This window comes from Rhea americana, unplaced genomic scaffold (assembly GCF_003343005.1).
Source record: "Rhea americana isolate MKP2758 unplaced genomic scaffold, rheAme1 scaffold_439, whole genome shotgun sequence".
Classification (NCBI taxonomy): domain Eukaryota; kingdom Metazoa; phylum Chordata; class Aves; order Rheiformes; family Rheidae; genus Rhea; species Rhea americana.
Genome location: NW_028186578.1, coordinates 322,294 through 341,620, shown reverse-complemented (window position 1 = coordinate 341,620; position 19,327 = coordinate 322,294). Strand labels below are relative to the sequence as shown.

At 44.4% G+C, this 19,327-nt stretch overlaps 2 protein-coding genes across 3 annotated transcripts in view; one reads left to right on the top strand and one right to left on the bottom strand.

Annotated features, from left to right (window-relative positions):
• The first annotated feature begins 317 nt into the window (after nt 1–317).
• Nucleotides 318–17,061, top strand: ZCCHC17 (zinc finger CCHC-type containing 17). Of its 2 annotated transcripts, XM_085315771.1 has the most exons (8): nt 318–357; nt 511–708; nt 1,088–1,145; nt 2,760–2,860; nt 4,561–4,652; nt 5,482–5,582; nt 6,873–7,021; nt 15,996–17,061. In XM_085315771.1, the coding sequence occupies exons 2-8, from the start codon at nt 664–666 to the stop codon at nt 16,173–16,175; spliced, it is 726 nt and encodes a 241-aa protein (XP_085171897.1). In that variant the 5' UTR covers nt 318–357; nt 511–663; the 3' UTR covers nt 16,176–17,061. The 2 variants fall into 2 exon arrangements, with proteins under 2 accessions (XP_085171897.1, XP_085171898.1); XM_085315772.1 differs by lacking the exons at nt 318–357; nt 511–708 and adding an exon at nt 1,696–1,810 and having other exon boundaries at nt 1,086–1,145.
• Nucleotides 17,062–19,231: 2,170 nt separating this feature from the next.
• LOC146589725 (fatty acid-binding protein, heart-like) overlaps nt 19,232–19,327 on the bottom strand; it is a 6,484-nt gene continuing 6,388 nt past the window's right edge. The window contains exon 3 of the mRNA XM_085315743.1: nt 19,232–19,285. Within this exon, the coding sequence (XP_085171869.1) occupies nt 19,232–19,285 (54 nt within the window). The remainder of the gene's footprint in view (nt 19,286–19,327) is intronic.

The window sequence follows — 19,327 nt, the reverse complement described above, 5'->3', positions numbered from 1 at the left end:
CATCGCCGCCGCGCGCCAGCCCGCTCGTCCCGCCCCCGCGCCCCCATTGGGCAGCCCCRTCGAGTCCTCCCGCGCTGATTGGCGGAGAGCTCCAGGCTCGTCTCACTCTGCGATCTCACTTCCGGCGCGCGGATGGCGAAAGGAGAGCAGAGGCGACCCGGTGGGGCACTGTGTGCGCGGATTGGTCGCMGGAGCCGGAAGAGGCGGGAGGAAAGGAGGGCTCCAATATCGGTCAATATGATTGGATYGCCGGGCGTCGCCTGCGATCACCGCGCGCTGCGGTTGGTGGAGCGCCGCGTTGCCTCGGGGAGAAGAGGGAAGCGGGAGGGAGCAAAATGGCGGTGGCGCTCGCTGTGGGTGAGTAACGGTGGCGGGGGGTTGGGCGCTTGCCCGAGGAGTTAATGTCGCATTGTAGCCGAATTCAGCTTGGATCAGGGAACGCTGTTAATTAATTGCTGTGGTCGCGGGAGGCAGTTTTCAGGTGCTAATTAAATATATCTTTTTTTCAAGGCAGCTCTCCGGACTCAGGACACGAGCGCGGTTGCTGCGCCGCGCAGTAGCGTGCGATGAGCTGAGCCGGAGCCGAAGCCGGCCGGGAGGTGACGGAGCAGCGCTGCGCGTCGCTCCCAGGGCCTTTCTCGAGCGCGTCCTGCGAGGCCTGGGATGATGGAGCCGCTGCCCGAGCTCTACGCTATCTTCCAGGGAGAGGTGCGCGATGGGGCGGCAGGTTACGGCCCGTGTCCTGGGCAGCGGTTGAAACTCGGCTGGTTTGTTTTGGTTGAAGTGACTGGTTGGGTCCGTGGTGGTTTGGGTAACTGTCAGCTTTACGTAGATACATGTGCATGTATATGCACATACAGATAGTATATGTGTGTATGTGGTTAGTCACACCTGCTCGAGAGTTATCAAGGAGTGTTGTCTCCCACCAGCTCTGAAACTTAAAACTGAAGGAAAACACGAGAACCATTTGGCTTTTTTTTTTTTTTTTTTTTCCTTGTGTGCATATTTTAACTGGTGGTTGGTGGTTTGAAAACAGGATTTTTACCAAGTCTCTCTTATTCAGGTATTGTATTAATTTTCTTCACAGGTTGCTACTGTAACAGAATATGGGGCATTTATAAAAATCCCAGGCTGCAGGAAACAAGGTTTGTTTCTCTTAGTTTGTTCAGACCTAGTTTAGTGCTAACTTGTTTAGGCCCTGCAGTCATCCCCAGAATGACAGATCTAGCGACTTAAAATACTAGATCTTCTTTTTCTCTTTCCCTACCTTATTTATCAACTAACTTGGAAAAAGTGTTGTTAAATTAGAAAAAGGTTCTCACAAATGGTTTAAAGCATGGTGCTACATTTGCATTAATATGGAAAAGACTCAGAGGATTACAAGTGTGGATTTTTTTTTTTGGTAATCTCAAGACATCTTAGAGAATCATTTTAAGGTACAAACAACCTATAGAAAATTCTTAGAGATACATAATTTGACCAACTTACTTTAACTAGTTTGCAAACTAAATAAAGGTGAGTGAAGTGGACTTCAAATAAAAAATAAACCAGAAAAGCTGACTTAGTTTTGTTTATAGTTGTGGGAAACCTGCAAAGCAAAATGAACTAGACTTACAAAGGAGGCAATTTAAGCTGGATGTTCTGTCAAGTGCTTATATGCATACAAATAACTACTTCTCCACTCTCATCTTGAAGTGCACGCTTACTTTAGTGCCAGTTCTAATACAAGTTTTTGGATGGAAGTGTGACTACTGGAAGGGTGTCTCTTTGAGATGCAAACATGCCCTGAAATATGAGCCTAGATATCAAGGTGTGTTTCTGTATTTATCCTTCCTTGTATAATCCTGTAACCCGCATATGTCAGTGGTAAGTTTTAAAAAAAGAAAACCGAAAATCTGGCTGTATGACCTTGCAAGCACAACAAAAGATCGGGTCAGCCTGGGTTTTTTAATGATTTTGACATTGCCAGCAAAGTATTGTGCTGCTGATGCGTGAAATGTACTCTTTGTTCTCCAGTGGTTGTGTTGATTTTGGAGGACTGACAGGAATAGAGAGGTGTTAATGCCTGCTAAAATGAAAGATTTTTTTTTTTCCCCATGTGGGCACCTGGTATTTTGAGTCAGGGCCTGCTTCTCTCACAAGCTGTAGCTTAAGATCTTAAATGTAGAAAGTCCAGTTTCCATTTCTGGAGCTGGTGTCTCAATAGGTGGTAATGGGCACTAGCTCATTGCACGTAGTGCTAAATCATCCAGCCCTGGGAGTATCTGGGCACAAATGAAAATTTGGAGTGATGAATCCAGTCTGGAGGCTGTGAGAATGCTGTCTCCCTGTTGCTTGTGGCTTGATCAGATCCCATGGTTTTGCTTGCATTTGATTCATACAGAAATCCTGAATTGTTTTTGCAGTGATGGTAGTGGGAAGGGGGAATAGAGAACTATACGCACTTGGGGAGAACTGTGCTTTTCTCATAGCTTCCTCTGTCTCTTCTGACACCTGCTATCCCGCTGTATGTCACCTGTACTTAGTAGCATGGAGTGAATTTGGAGCAAAGGTTGATGAGCTTTTGTCTGTTTGGAAACAAATCTGATTGATTAAACCAACTGATTCTCATCTGGATAATATGTTTGGGAAACTAGATGCTTAGTTTTGCTTAGGGAAACCTCTTAGTATGTACTCTCTAACTTCTAAAGGACAAAACTGACATTCAGTAGAGACTTCTTTTTTTTTTTTTTTTTTTTCTCTTCCAAAAATATGTCCAGGCCTTGTTCATAAGACTCACATGTCATCCTGCCGTGTGGATAAACCCTCAGAGATAGTAGATGTTGGAGACAAAGTATGGGTGAAACTTATTGGAAAAGAGGTAACGTTAATTCTTGTTCTTTAGTGTACTAGTTTTGCAGTATACTTTATTTACACAATGCTAAAGAAACAATTAGCTATGCAGAAGTGGAGTGTCCTGGTCACTTTATCGGAGGTATTATATGCTCTGTTTTACAAACAGATGAATTGTGCTTGCCTTCAGATGAGACTTCGGAAACTGACCTTCCGTGACTTGCCACAACACAATTCATAAATATTTAGGCTTAAAAGTGACAAAATGCTTTCCTCTTTTTTCCTGTATACCTGTCTGCAGCTCACAGCTCCATAACTGTGCAGTTGGTGGCCAGATGAGCAATTTGAGAGGATCCCAAGATGAGCACCAATACAAGCACATTCTGTTAAAAGTTATGAGGGACAGGTCCGTCCTTGGAAGGAGCTGAGGCTGTTGCTTTCAAGGAAAGATCATTGGCAGTGAATTCTGCCCAAGAGAAAATACCGATTTTTTTTTTTTTTCCTTAAGGGGGTAGATTTTATTTTCTACACTTTTATATTGCTTTTTGGTGAAGAAAAGATGTGATGCCAGATACATCTTCTATATTTAAAGATTCCTTGGAACAGAGATGCTTGCTTTGGTGAGCCATTGAAACAATGAAAGTGGACTATACTTTTTAGGGAGGAAAGGTGGGAAGGTGTTTTTTGTGTGTGAGTTTTTAAAATTCTTTTTGCAAATTCATGTAGTTTGAAACTTGCTGCCCTCTAGAGATGAGAGGATTTTGTTGTAATTGCTTTGCATATTTCATTTTTTTTCAAATGATAATAATAAGATTGACATTAAAAATGACCTCATTTTGTGGAAGGTAAAAGAAACGGGTTGAAAATCTTTTGATGTGTATTGACATAGTATATAAAAACTATGTGGAAAGATTTTACAGATCCTTTGTGACTATCTGTGGAGTGGTCTTTTTTAGAAGAAAAAAAAAAGCTTTGTAGTAATTTCTTTATTAAGCTACTATTTTCTTGGTCTGAAACATAGTTTTTGGATTCCTGGCTTCTCTGCTTTAGAGGCAAAGGGCAGGAACATGTTGGGGAGGTGGACAGGAAAAGAGTTCATTGTTATGCACTTGCTTACAAGTAGGCAAAACAGAACAGATAGTAGCATTAGGGAGAATATGGAAAGTTCTAAGGACTCAACTGTGGCCTTTACTCTTGTTTCTAAAATGATAATGTGGCGATCAAAGGCTTATTAGGATTCAGAAAAGAGTTAAGCCCCTAATACAGATGCTTAGAAAGCTTCTAACCTCATAAGAGGATGTAAGTGTGAAAGGGGATATAAAGTCTTATTTTTCAGGGTGCAAATCTGCTGAAGGTCTGGGGGAAACTCCCTTATGGGCGGGTTACTTGAGAATTACAGCGGAGTTCCTAAACATACTTGTTCTTCCGCAGCACTTTGGTTTGCTCATATTAAATGCAGCATGTTAATATGAATGGACACATAGTTTGATCTTGTTGTCTTATTTCTGATGTAGCTGCTTAACATACTCTGTTTTATTAACTAGAATACTCTAAAAACTAAATATAGATAAAATATAATAGAGCAGGATCATTTTCACATAATATCCTTACTTTAGTAGTTTCTTTCAGTGCTGACAGTTGCATTCCTTCTCAGTAGGTGACCTGGCTGATTGTATTAGTTAACATCACTGTCGTTTCCTCTTCTTGCTGTATACATGTCTCTTTCAGATGAAGGATGACAAACTGAAACTTTCCCTCTCCATGAAGGTTGTTAACCAAGGAACAGGAAAAGACCTGGACCCAAACAATGTTTCCCTTGAGTAGGTAAATCTACTGAGCAGAGTATAACAGATCAGACAGGTTGTTACTATCTTTCATTCCTGGCCTTTCTACTGTAATAATTGTTCAGTACCTTCACCCTTTGGAGGATGAGGGGTGCTCCCTGCCAAGCCCCTCAGAGATGGACTGGTTAGATGAAAGCATGTCTAAAGGTACTCTTTTGGTTATGCTGATTAAACACTGGCAGGAGCTGGTGGAAGGAGAGCTGCAGGAATTTCTAGCCCTTTGCAGCGCAGCAGGATCTTAGTTCTTGCATTTTTTGATGGCTGTGTGCTTTGTGGTGGAAGGACTGTTCATTCTAACCGTGGATTTATCTCATTTTCACATACCATGAAATCAGATATTCTCCTTAACTGCTCAGGTCTGTCAGAATTTCCTTGTGTGTCTTTTCTTGTGGTATCTCTTGTAGGTCAAGTAAAACTTGTTTGTTTTTATCCTGAGCGAGTAGTGTGTGTGTGTGTGTGTGTGTGTGTGTACATATATTTACCTACATAGTACAGCTGTTAATAAGCAGCTGCAGTTATGTCCTTTATATGTTTGCCTGCTTTGGAGAGTGTTCAGTGGAGCTCAGAAAGAGAAGAAGGCATATAATGTGTGTTAACAACGTTAACATTATTCTAATGAGTAGTTGGTCAGCTCCATTCTTTGGTTTAGCTGACTAAGGGGTGCTTTTACTGCAATGCTTAGGAAAAAAAAAAAGAAAGAAAAACACAAAAACCCACRAACTCTTGTATTCAGACTGTGTACATGTAAGTGTATGGATTTGGTGGTGAAGGTGCACTGAAAATTGGACTTTTCTTCTCCTTCCAGTCAGGATGAGAGGAAGAAGCGTACGTTCAGAGACTACACTAGTCAGAAGATCACTCTTGAAGCTGTCTTGAACACTGTGTGCAAGAAATGTGGTTGCAAAGGTATATTCATATAGGGCTGTTTTGATCTAACCTTTGTTCTGGCTAGATTGTGACCTGTAGATAGGATTGTAGTGATGCCTGCCTTGTGATTGTGCGTCATTGTACAGGGATTGAATTTTACTTCTAAATGGCTTTTAAAGGACAAGTGCGTTTTCTATCGCTTTTTCTCTTTTGAAGGAAGGACTTAAACGAGCTCCTTCTATTAAGACTTGCTGCTTGAAATCACATCTACTTGAACTTTCTCTAGGGAACTGTTCCACTGAGCACAGTTCTTGTCTTCCTGTGTCTGTTCTGATGCATGTTAAGCTGAGCTCTTATTCCAGTTTTGCATTTTAAGACCTAAACATTGACCTCAACTAAATCACTTGATTATGACAAGAAAGCTCAACAGAAATTAATGGTTAGTTGTTACGAACGCTGTTAGCTTGCAAGCAGCTCTCTTAAAACTGAAAGCAAGCATTTTAGATTGGTAAGACTTTTTTGCCTAGTATAGAAATGGAAAGTTGGCTTAACTGATGCTTTTTTTTTTTTTTTTTTTAGTAACTTTTGCTGACTAGCTGCAAGTTGCTCAAGTTTTTTTGTACGTGGAATTTTTACTGCACCTTACTTACTGTCTTAAGTTATTTGGCCACGGAGTAGTGGTTTTGCTGGAGTTGATACTAATCTGAAGAAGGTTAATGAAGACAATTTTAAAAGCAGCTGTACTAAACACTAATATGGGTCTTTGTAATGATAGATAACTACCTTTAAAATACTAATTTAAAGAAACCCTAAAGCTTTAAACCAAATTCTAGGTATTTGCAATCTACTTCTTAATGATGATGTCTACTCATAAAAGCCAGGCAGATGCTGTCTAAGTGCAGTTTCCACTAGAACTGTTAATAGATCAACTTTGATGTCTCCAGAGTAGAACCAAATTGAGCTGATTTCCCATGTATTTGTGGCTTTGGTCTCATTTACCGGATGTCTGTTACACCAGTTGACTCCCTTTTTCCATCCACATTTTTTGGGCTGCTTAAGCCATTGCCCAGACATGTCTCTACTAACTTTATTGTTCAGACAAGAATGTCTTAGTTTTGCCTAATTAATCTTTCCAGAGTGACTTGTATTGCACTTGCTCTGCTGACTTGTTTAATTTGGACATGTAAAGCTGGTTGGAATGCTAGAGGAAAAAAGTGCAGTGTAGATTTTCATAGTGTGACTATTAAGTGTTGATGACAACCTTTTTGTTATCTGAAATGCAGCTTTAAAAAAAAGGTCTGAGTTACTACTTTGAATGCTGTTTTGCAGGTCATTTTGCTAAGGAGTGTTTCATGCAGCCTGGAGGTACTAAATATAGCCTGATTCCAGAAGAGGAGGAAGAGGAGGCAGCGACAGCAGAATATGAAAAAGATAAAAAGACCAGTCTGGCTGACAGTTCTTCAAAAAAAAGAAAAAAGGTACAAGGTGCACTTCTGCTAGCCTAGAAAAGTGGGCCACACGTGTTGTTCAGCAGAGTTACATCTCTGATTTACTACAGTAAGGTGGGGATAAGTAGCCATTCCTGGGCTAAGAAAGAAAGTGCGGGTTCTGTAGGAATCTCTTCTGCAGACTATTTAGTAGTTCTTACTTTCTGCTTAGGTTTTTTTTTCTTTCTTTTTTTTTTTTTTTTTTTTTTTTTTTTGTAATGCACAGCTCTGTCAGGCCCTACAATGAGAAAAAAAAATTTTTTTTCTTGGCATTTGTGAGACCCTACTTAAGTTTTCTGAATTTCTGTGGCTCTTGGCAGTAACTCCGTCTTCCTTCTTTCACTGCTGTTGTCCATTCATCTTTCTTTAATCTGAACTAAACGCTCGCTGCTGCCTTGATGCAGCAGATATGCTGACCCAGCCTGTGTGATTTCAACTAGGCTTATCTGCAAAAGCCAGGGTAAAATGATAGGTTGTGTTTGCACAAGGAGCTTATTGCATTTCTAGGCTCTAAAGTAGTCTTTGTCCACATGAACGTTTCAAGAGATAAGAGACCTTTTATGTCCACTGTTTGAACTCTGATTTCAAGAGCGTGCTGGAACAGCACAGTGGGTATAAAAAGTAGGTGGGACTTGAATCGAAAGCAGAAGTGTGTGATGGTCAGTCTGTTTATGCAGATAGGAGTCTTCCACTTCTAGATTTAATTAGACAGACTGTTCCATCAACCCCTTCACAGCCTGAGTCCAGCTTGCCGTGACACTTTCAAAGCCTGTTCCAGCCACCAGCCATTTGGTTTGTCTGAGTCCTTGGAGAGTGGTGCCAGTCAAGGAGGGTGGTGGGATTTCTAATGTCTACAAACAGGGCAAGCTGAAGAGAGGGTAAAACTTTGGCAGAGGTAGTAAGGCCTGGTCTTGCCATAATTTTGTTTCCTTGTTCCAGGAGAGGTGCAGYAGCAGCATTTACACGGTGAGAACTGACTTCTGAGGACTTAGTTCTCACTGTGTTGCCGTGGGGCTGCGTGAGTGCTAGCACTAGTACAAGAGCGCAAACAGTGGGTACAGGGAGAGTACCCACTCTCCTGTACTCGGTCTGTTTTGACTGTCAGCCTGCATTTAAATCAACCCAGAGTGACACTGGGAACTGAAGTGTCTCTTCTAGTTGTGTTTTTCATTAGTAAGTTTAATTATGTATTTATTTATGAGCTTTGGTGCATTCTTACCTGGAAAGAGAGATGCAATTTGGGGAATTRTAGGTGGTGGCTGCAGCAGAGCAGAAAGGTCAAGCGTGTAGTGACTTCCCTTGTATTTGCCTCTGCCCTGTGGCATACTCATTTTTGCCTTAGTGTCAGTACAAAATTATGTTAACTTTAATTTGATTACCAATCCTCAGTTCTTATTTGCTTGGTAGAGCTCAGGATAGCTCATCCAGTAGTGAGGACTTGATCTCTCCAATTGCAGATCCTGGTACCTGATTCAGTCCCGAGTGGTGTGCTCTGCTTCCCTGAGATACAGGCTCTTACTCAAGGAATGTCTTGGACTGTGTGGCAGCATAAGAGCAGCACTCTGCAGACTGAATACACGTACTTTTATTAYTATTTTTATTCTGGTCTCGGAAGCAGACAACAGAGTTATCTCTTGGATCCCAGGTTAACTATGACTCTCACCTTTCCTAAAACATCAGGCTTCTGTCTTACTGTGGAGTGGTGTGAGACCAGGCTGTTGGTAATAACCTCAGCCAGCTTGACTTCTCTTGCTTTTGGTTCTCTTCCCTCTAGGAGTAAGGGTGACTTATCTGGTAAAGGTTTGCTTTGCTTTACAGTGGAAGTAACTGTTACTTAATATAATTCTTCCCAGTAGAATTTAAGAGGTGCACAAATACTCCTTTATCTTATCAATGCCTGTCCACTGAGGGTAGGGATTCCCTGTGGAGTCTTACCCTGCTGAGACTACAGGATATGTGGGTCACTTCCCTGAATTTGTTACTAGCTTTTTCATCTGTGGATTAACAGCCTTCCTTTAAATGTTGCTTGTTGCTTTGATCTCCTCCCTTCTCAAAGAGGAGATCAAAGGTTTTCAAATGTTTTCCAGTGCTGGAAAATAAAACTGAGCTTTTTGGAGACAGGATGTGGGATCCTCAAAATGAAGAGCTTCCTTGTTGTCTCAGGTTCCTGCTGTGATCTTGTCTGGGAGCCACTATGTGCTTCCCTGCATGCCTGGAACCCCAAAGGGATTTACACAATCAAAATAGCTCCATCTGCTTAGTAACAATTGCTTTGCTGACCAGACCCTGTCCAATGTTTGTAGCATAAAAGTAGAGCTTGCAATTTTTAAATGAATACATAGCTGTTCCCTATCTACCAAGCATCCATTTAATGACACAGCAGTAGTACTAACCTTCCTGGCTGCTCATTGTCAGTATATTTTTTTTTCTTTTTGTTGACCTGATACTTTGCAGTCTGTTTGGTGCTCTCCCTGGTACTCTTTGCTTTTTTAATSATAACTTGTAAGACTCTCAGAAAAAGTAGTCCTTCTGTTATTAACTTCAGACCCACGGATGGTTTTTAGACCACCTGAATCATGACCAAGGTAGAACTGAAGAACTCAGTGTTCTCACTTTTCTTCTACCTGAGCCCTGCAGCATTTACTGGAGAAAAGACAGCTGAATGCTTCAGCTCTCAGTACTGACTTAGTCTTCTGATGTGAACTTGGGCACAAGTTTTTCCTGGTTACAGATCACCTTAGTATTCACATGAGAGCATTGTCCTGTCTCCTGTCGACCCTGAGAAAATAACTTGGAGAAGCTCRGGTGCTGCTGTCACAGAGCTATGCGGAAGTACCAGAATGCATCTGCAGATGCATTGCTGACAGCTGCTCAAGCATGTTGCTGCATCCCTTTCACTTTTCTTCTCTTTGGGTCACAGGGTGAAGGAACTGCTATGGGAACACTGCACTTTGCCTATACTGAGCCTGTATAGGAGGGAGGCATGCTGAGACAAAATAAACCCTACTGATTCTTCTCCTTGTCTGTTTTTAAAGAAAAGGTCTACTGTTCTGAACACCAGGAGTAACCTCCTTTCATTTTACACAACTGTCCCATCTTCTGCTCAAATGCGTTGATTAATTTATCCCTGGTGTAGTTTTGTGAAGGTTATTGGAGTKGCATGGTAAATATGACCTGTAACTGCTTTTCTGCAGAGGTTGCCACTGTTTCTCTTGTCAAGTGAAAGATGTCCTTGAAGTCTTACTGCAGATATTGTCTCCTCACTTAAAACCACACCTTCTTAAATGGTTGTTTGTTCAGTGACCTGTAGTTCATCAAGCCTTAGTCTATCCTAGTTCCTAGCCTAGTACTTGTTTTACTAGTTCTTAAATAGCATTAGCTTAAAGCATAGCTGCTCAACCATGTTCACTCTCCTCAAATATATGCTGTTCTTTTATTGGCATTTTCCATGCTTTTCTAAATTACCCTATATTTATATAAATGGCCATATGCTAGATTCTTCTCATCAGACTAATTCTAACTAGTTCTTAAACAAGGGATATCATTATATCCTTTACATTTACATGATAAATCTTGTTTGGAATTAGACTGTTGTGGTAAAAGTTCCCTTTATTTTAAGAATATAAAAACCTAGCAGGTATGCTGGCACCTTTTTTGGAGATGCAGAAATCCTGGAAATCCATTCTAACTTTTCGCAAGGGCAGACATAAACTCTCAGAATAAGACCATAATTGTACAGAGGGTTTGGTGAAAGAATATTAAAACTTCTTGGAGAGTTCTGGACACTCCCCTCTTATCTCAAAATCAAATACCTTTAGAAAGAATGAACTATCGTAACATTCTTAAAACATAGCCCCAAGCAGCTCTTCTTACAAAGAACAGGAAACAGAACTTTTTGTGCTAGTATGGTCCATTCCTAGCACCAGCCTTTTCAGAATATCTAGAATAGTATGAAAGCCAGCTCTTTTGGGCTCTGGCTCAGTCTGTTCCTCTTCTGTTTGCCAACACAAGTCTTTCATATGAGTGATTTCAAGACAAGTTGGTTCCATTTTCTAGCGTTATAATTTTTGCATGAATTGGACAAGACAGATACAGAACCGTAACATGAAAGCTTCTGTATTTCTTGGCTTTCTCTGAGCATCTTTACGTTTGGAGTTTGTTTGGACAAAATCTTATTACTTATACAAGCCCAGTGTTGGCAGTAAAGGGCAAATGCCTGGGTGTGGCTTTAAAACAAAGCTGAGCTTAGCCTGATCTTCATCCATCATCAGGGATCAATTCTGGAGACTAGTTTGCAACGAGGGTGCGGCAAGGCTTTGCTGCTGTAGCTGAGGGCAAAGATTGGGCCTTAACTTTGGCACTGGTGTCTCTGATGCATAAACCAGGGAAACACTCCCCTCTTGCACAATCGTGGTAAGCTCAAGGATCAGTTCGGTGTGGTTAGTAACCAGTAGGGCACAGGAAGGCAGTTCAGTGCTTATCATCCAGTACCAGGATGCTGGGTTTAAAGAAATTGGCAGTCCAATAGAAAGCTATTACTTGCAATGGTTTCAGAGCACTGCTAGCTTGTGGTACAGAAGATGTTGAACGCTTCTGTAACTTCTTTACTCCCTGCAATGTTTGCAGTCTAGACTTCTCTAGTGCCCAGTTGTGTGCTTTTGCTGTGGTGTTTGCATTAACAATCTGGAAGCATTTGTTTTGYGTTGGTCTGAATGGTTCGGCTGTTAAGATAGGACTGTCCTAAAAAGGAGACTGTCGTTCCGAAGGGGTGGATGTGACATCCTGTCTTGTGTTCAGCCTTCACACGCTGAGAAGTTTTCCCAAGCTCTGGAATGAAATTCTGTTTTAAGGTCTTGTCAAACTTTCTCAGCATGTGCACAGACTGGAAAACCTTGAGAAAATTCTCCTGCTGCATCCTTTTCTCTAAAGATTTAACTCTTTACCATCTTCTAAAGCCTATCGTGACTTGCTTCTGCCCTTAATCTATGGGTAAAGGATTTTGTTATGACTTTAATGTCTCACAGAAAAATCTAGACTTTGGCAAATCTTGAAAGATATCAGTTATCGTAGAACCTAAAGAGAACCCAGGCTTCTCTTTGTGGATGTCTGTATCCTTGCTGTAGCATTGCTCAGATTCACCTCTGCTAATTCTCGCTTAACTTGAGCATCTTGCAAAACATTACCAGAATTCATGTGCTGTCATGCTCTGTTCTTACCCGTGCGTATGCAGAGGTTATTCTGTGCTCTCAGCGTTGAAGCACTGCATTTTCCAGAGCAATTTTGTGAGAATTTGCCTTTTAGGGGAAGCTTAAGGGAAGCATTGGAGCGCTACCAGCAACTTAGTAAAATACCTTGTGCCTTCCCTATWAATGCCTGTCTAAATTAGAGCATGGGTTTCAACGTTGTCGCCTGCCTTGGTGAGCTACTTGAGCTAAAAGCACCTTCAAGCCTACAGCAAACAAAACAGTCAAGAGTGTAAAATGCGTTGTTGCAGGGAATTTTTCCCTCTTTGACTGATTTTTCATACAGTGTACAGTAGGTACTTCTGGCTTTCCTTGCTTACAGGTAAGTGCTAGTTTCTTAGCTTGTAGTCCAGTAGGYGAATAAGCACATGCTGCCTTTCTTGTGCTTCCTTGTGTAAAGAGAGTTTTCTTTGGACCAATTATCAGCCAGGGTTGCTGTGTTTTGTTTTGTTTTGTTTTTTTTTAACCTGGGTAGAGTGGGTGTGGAGCAAGCCTCGGGCAGCACCTGCAGGCGTCCGAGGGAGGTGAAGTGACTCAGTGTGGCCCTCAAAATTGTCAGTGCTGGGTTTGCACCTTGCAGCTCCCATTCATAGCCCCGTGCTGTGTCTGGCTGTGTTGGAACAGGTGGAAATATTTTTCCAAAATGGGCTGTTCTCATTTTTGTGCAGGTATCTCTTGGACATCTACTGCCAGTCGCTATTGTTCCCCTTGCGTAACCATGCAATTGTTTTCTCTCCTTAGCTTAGTTGTTCTCCTAGGTTGGCTGTGAGCATATAGCAGCTGATCAAGGAGGGAGGCCTCTCTGAGGACTCGTTTTTGTCTGAAGCCCTGTGATTTGTACAACTGAGCCTTGCTGCTCCTTGTTTCTTCCCCAAATGAATGCGCGGCACTAGCAGACTATCACATCAGGGGTGATTTACAGCAAGGCTGTTCTAGTAAAGCTCTGTGAGCCCAAGGATGGCCCTGAGATTGCTTGGGACTCTCTGGGCAAAGCTAAGAAGCCAAGCTGTTAGCTTGGGGATTCCAGACTTCTCCCATTACATGGAAGAGTGTAAGTGATGTTTTATATGACGAACATTGAAAGTGTTATTTTTGGGGACTGTCATTAGACTGCTATCCATCTCTGACTGTAGGGCTCCCTAAGGCCTCTCCACAGCTGTGCTCTGACCAAGCCATCTTTTAACTTGTTTAAATTGGCTGGGAGCAGGAGGAAGGAAAGGGAGAACGTGGCTGTGTGTCCGGCTCACCTCTGCCTGGGCCAGCGACACACTGAATGAATGCCCTGGACTTCTCCCACCCACTGGCAGAGGCTCAGCAAACTCATTACAGTTGCCGAATGGAGAGCTCACCTCCCTGGAGGTGGTGAGCGTGGGAGGCAGCGCCCAGCTATGCCAGTGGTCACGGCTCCCTGTTTGCACTCCACTTGGAACCTGTTTTCACAAGTTTGCATTCGTCCCCAGTTATGATACTAACTGTGCCYTCTCCCCTGCTGAACTGTGGGGATTGCTGGGCCTGGGCAGTGCACAAAGAATGCAGCATCTGTTACTGTAGCAGGGTGACGTAAGTCTAAATGAAATGCATCCAGCAAAAGATAGTGTGAGGAGGGGAAAAAGGAGCTGGGCCACAACTGGGAAAAATCTTAATGTAGGACAGTTAACATTAGTACATGTATTATTAGGACCTGGCTGCACAGTTCAATTATGGAAGAAAATAGGATGCTGTTTTGCAGCAGATTTCGGAAAGACTGTGCTCAGCTTTACAAGCATACCAGTTCCAGGGCAGTTAACACATGTATCCTTCAGGAATGCGTAGTTCACTTTAAGTAAAAATGCCAGTATATGGTTTAGTCAAAGCAGCAAGATTTGCTTGCTGGGTTACATTCCTTGCTGGTAGTATCTAAGCCTCTCACGGGCAATTGCGCTGGCTTGGTTTGTCTTACTGGCCCATCTCCACTTCAGGAAACCCTGTTTTGCTGCTTTCTTATGCCRTCTTTGTGTCCTTGAACTATGATGAAAATTCACGATACCCACTTGCACAGGATGGTCTGTTTTTAATGTTGATACAACTACAGAAGAAATCAGTGGGTCCCTTACTGCTGTTGACAATCTTGATGTGCTTTACAAAATATTACAATTACTTAGTGTTTATAGACCTACTCATCCAAATGCTGTTTTCACTTACTTTMCAGGATCTTGTGGGTGTTGGAGAACACCATCTCATTTTTCTTCAGGAAGTTTTCTTTTTCAAAGTATCTTCCTAAAATATACCCCCTAAAACCTTTATGTCTTGTTCTAAGAGTTGGTTAATATAATAATTTTGTGAATATTTGGGGAACTAGAGAGGCGAGTTGAACTGGCATCCGACTCGTTTGCTTATTCTCCACACAAGCAAGCCAACCAGCTGGTGCCTTCTGATCCACCTGTTTTCCTGTTTAATCTAAAATCCTGGAGTCAGAGATCCATCATTCCACTGCTTTTGCAAGTGGAAGTGAGCATGCTGCCAGCACAGGCAAATTGGATCCTCCTCCTCATTACTGTTGTCTAATTAAATATATACAAATCGCTATCCTGTGTCATAAGATAGTCTGTCTACTTTAGGATTGTCTGCGTGACACGATTTCGGGGGAAGGCGCGCTGCAGTACTGATTGTAGGGCAATCTGCTTTGTATGAGGCCTCAGAATTGAGGGTTTATATCCCTTTCAAAAGTCTTTACAATATTTATTCCAACACCAACTATTCTTATTCTGCATGTAAATGTCAGATCCCTCTTGAACTCTGTAGCTTTTGCCTCGGGGCTTTTGCAGAAATAAAGTACAGAGCTCGTTAATGCCTGCGGCTTCTGCCTGTGTGCGGTGCAGAAACGGTGGGAAGCCGCAAGAGCGGGAGGATATGTATGATTTGTTTGGAGGCTGCGCAAGGAGAGCGCAGCTACTGCTTGCTAAAGGGCACTTTCCCCATCCGGGTGGAGAGAAGCTTTGAATTTGAAGAAATAGGTTTAGGCCCTTGTGGTGTCAGATGCAGCCCGTCCTAGCTGTGCTGGGGGCTGTGGTGTGGTAAGGACCCCTTGTGTTTCCATGCTGGGAGGTGAGTGGGGCGTAGCAGAGCAGAGTCAGCTTGCCTCCTTCAGTAGACCTAAGGTACATAATGGTGGCATTTTAGACTCCTAAATTGCTTCCTTGGCTGGCATTTCTGGGATTTTTGGCAGGGCTTGAGCTTTCCTGCAAGGAGAACGGCGCATTGTCAGTAGTGCTCCAGTGAATTAGCATTAATTTCCTGTGACTCTGCGCTGATGTTCTGGGGAAGCAGGGGGAGGTGATACTGACTACCAACTGCTATTTTAGAAACCTATTTTGTTGGCAAAAGGCCTCATCCTGCCAATGTTATTAAAAATAATATTGTTAAATAACTGAGAAAGCCCTGATTCTGGAGGGATTGCATGGACTCTCCTATGATGATGTGAGTAACGGTTCTGAGGCTTGGGTTTACGTTTTCTACTGTCTTTACCATCTCTACTGATAGTTGTTACATTGTGCCTCATGTGGTTGTGGTCGCTGGTTAAGTCTGAGTAGCTGGGGCAGAAGCTGTGTCCGTGTCAGAGAGAAGGCTCAGCTCTGCGTCGCAGCTTTGAAGGCACCTGTTACAGAAAGTGGCTCGCTGCCCTGGAGAGCACAAGTGACAGTTTTCCAATAAACAAGCCCTGCACATTTCTTTTCATTCAATAGGAGAAGAAGAAGAAAAAGAAACACAAGAGTAAGCAGTCTTCCGAGTCTGACTCTGACAGCTCTGACTCTGACAGCGATGGGGCTCAGCCAGCCAGTAAGAAGGCCAAACATTCAGGGAAAGCCAGCAAGGCTCAGAAGAAGAAGAAAAAAAAGAAGCATAAGAAAAAGCACAAGGAGTGAGTGAGCAAGCAGAGGCAAAGGGGTACTGACATTGTGAATCCCTGGAAAATACTGTTGGGAGAGCAGAACTGAATCAATGCATTCCTTGTTCCAAGGACAAGGTGTTTCCTTCTACAACTAATACTCAGCCTGTTTGAGATYTTGACCTTGATACTAGTTGTCCACTGTCACCTTAGACATGGGCTGCCGCTTTCTCCCACCAGTGGGCATGCCTGAAAAATAGGCTAATGACAACAGTTCATCAGTACCTCTCCCGTCCCGTAGCCTTGTGTTTTGCTGGGTGAGCCGCCGGTGCTGCGCGCGACTCCCTCGGACAGCGTTAGCCTGCTGTAAGGAGCATGCATGACATCAGCCCCTGCCCCTGGGTGCCTGTAAAAGGTGGAGCTCTGCTGCCTGGCCACGCTTTCCCCCACCAACCCCTGCAGAGAGCTCGAGGGGGAGTTGTTGCTGGACCCTGCAGCAAAGCTATGTCTTCCTTACAGCTCTGTACTCACCAGTCACTGCTCTGCWGCTCGGGCTTGCTCCACATATGATTTGTTAGATCAGTGTAACTATGAGGTAACTGAATCGCAGCCTAGTACTGTCATCTCAGAAGAGCTCCAAGAAAGGACAGCTGATATCTGTGCTGTTGCCTGCTTCTTTTCCCAGCATAAGGCAGTATTATAACTGCCTCCATGCTAGAGGGGCTTCATTCATGGTAACTGTGTGGAGCCATTTGGCTTCGGTATAGAAACCCTCCCTCTGTTTCATTCGTTTTGTCTGTAAACATTTGGAGTGGGAGACTCAGTAGCAACTCAGTGAGTGGAGATATTTTAAGTAAACATTGTGTAGTGTGTTTGCTGGCTTTGTAAATGATGGAAAATAAATTTATCAAATCTCTGTTGAACTTTGTACTGCATTTCTTTTTCTTCTGTGTACCCTGCGCTTCGTCTTGGGCAGTAAAACAAAGGCATACCTGCTTGAGAGTGGATGAGAGTTGCATTAGAGTTTTTTGAAAGCCTACTTATGGCAGGGAGGAGAAWATGCTTGTGTAGGAGCCCTGGTTGCTTTGTAGAGGTTTTCTGTGGTGTGGAGCTGGTGAGGTGACCCCCTAAAAGAAGCCTGTTAGAGCAGAAGGCAAGGCTTATGGTGTGTTTTGGTAACAAGGTAAAGTAGTGACTGAAGTATAAATCTTTTAATTAGACTCAAAGGTCTCTGGGGAAGGAATTRGAGAGAGTCAAGCAGTCCTGTGCTGCAGTTCATATCTGGGCTGGTCTCTGTAGACCCTGGTGACCACAGAGGAAATCTGAAGGGAGCAATTCATCCCTTCTTTGAGGAGCTATTTAAAAACAGGCTGGCTGAGTCACTTGTATTGCTTTTGTCTTCACTGACTCTAAAGGGAAGTGAGAGCGACAGGGTTTGCATGCTGATCACATCTGTGGCTTTTCTCACTGTCAAGGTAATAGGAGGTTTCAGCCATCCTGTAGAAGCAGGCTGGCCCCTGTCCATGCACTTCAGTAAAAGCAGGCAATTTCCAGTGTCGCTCACCCCCGTATGAGCCTATTGCGGCAGGATTGGGCCTCTTCTGGGCTGAGCAGGGCAGATTCGAGCCCTAGATTGAATGCCACCGCTTCCCCACGGCACTGTCTCCCTTTGGGCAGGCTCCTTTCCCAAACCTGGATGCGATGTGCTCTTGACCTTGGTTTCTTGGCTGCTTTGCTGTCAGGCGTAACATCAGATGATGCTTTGGCAGATAGCGGCTGGTCTGGATTCGTGGTGGAAAGATTGCTTTTGCTGGAGTGGTGCGTGCTTGTATCCCGAGTGATTTATAGCAGAGCTGCCACTGTAGTAAACTAATATTCCCCCCCCCGAGGGGGGAGGGGGTGGAAAAAGCCAAGCTGAGTGTCCATCTGTCACTGCTGTGGCTGCATCCTGCTGAGGTTGGTAGGTGGGCTTAGCCGAAACCCTGAATCCACAGAGTCAGTGGCCAAACAGCTGGTTCACTGATACAATTTAGGGGCTAGAAAACCTGTAGTGACCTGCACCCCTATTCCAGAATCGGCGGGCGTGTGGTTACAGGCTCTACCTGCTGCTGAAAGGCCTGGTCCTGCCCCTTGCTGCGGGCAGGCGGGAGCGCGGGTGCAGTCTGGGTGCTCGGCTCCATGTGCCAGCTCGTGGGCYGGCTCCCTGGGGAATCGGGCCACGGATCGGATCGTTTGGCGGGTGGGCCAGCCTTTCTGCTCTCTCTGTCAACGGAGGTGTGGCAAAGGAAAGGGGACTCGGTTAACCTTGCCTCTCCTTGTGCTTTTCCCTGACCTTCAGCGGCTCCGAGAACCAGCCGAGACAGGCCTGCCGGCCTCGCCGGCATTTTAATCCCCTTGCTGCCTGGGGGCTGCTCTGAGTGGGCCACGACGCGTGCCGTGGCATGTGCCACGGCCCAGGAAGCGCCGGTGCAGGTGGCCTCCTTGCCTGAACCTTTGCAAGGCCCCTGGCAGAAAGCACTGCGATGGAGAAAGATGGGTGGCTTGGGGGGGGGGGGGCCTCCTGGAGAGACGGCCCTGGGCTGCCAGAGCTCTCCGTGCCCGGGAGCCCCGCTCTGCAGCAGCGGGAATGCTGCGGGACGGGTCCCACCGAGCTGGGAAGACAGAGACCACCGCCGGTGCGGTTCAGGAGGGACGCGGGAGCGATGTGATGAACCAAATCCCGCAACGCTCTCCAGGCTGAAGATTCCCTTTCCCCGGATTCCCTCCGACACCACGCATGTGTCAAAGAGCCTTTTTCCAAGCAAGCCACTCGCAGAGCTGTAACAACGTTGGGTTTATTATTTTCCCATACGGGATCTTCTGTTATTTTTTTAAAAAAAAAGGAGGAAAAAAATAAAAACACAAAGTAACAGCCCAAACCCCCAACCGCCCCCCACGAGACAACGGGGATCAGGGCGGCAGACGGCTCCGCAGCGGGTTCGGAGGGCTCCGACGTCAACGCGGGTCGCAGACGAACCGCAGCCGAGGGGAGGCCAGAGGCAACTCGGTGGTGAGTTCGGCACCGGCTGGCGGGCAGGGAGCTGGCGCCGGCCCCTACGCCGCCCTCTCGTAGGTCCGGGTGGAGACCACGCTGCCCAGGGTGAGGGTCTAGGAGGCAGGAGGACAGGAGGGTGAGGGGGGATGGAAAAA

Coding starts and splice junctions, on each gene's coding strand:
- ZCCHC17 (XM_085315771.1), top strand. CDS start 664: ATGATGGAGCCGCTGCCCGAGCTCTACGCTATCTTCCAGGGAGAG. Junction 2,861..4,560: donor TGAAACTTATTGGAAAAGAG/GTAACGTTAATT, acceptor TGTCTCTTTCAG/ATGAAGGATGACAAACTGAA. Junction 7,022..15,995: donor CTTCAAAAAAAAGAAAAAAG/GTACAAGGTGCA, acceptor TTCATTCAATAG/GAGAAGAAGAAGAAAAAGAA.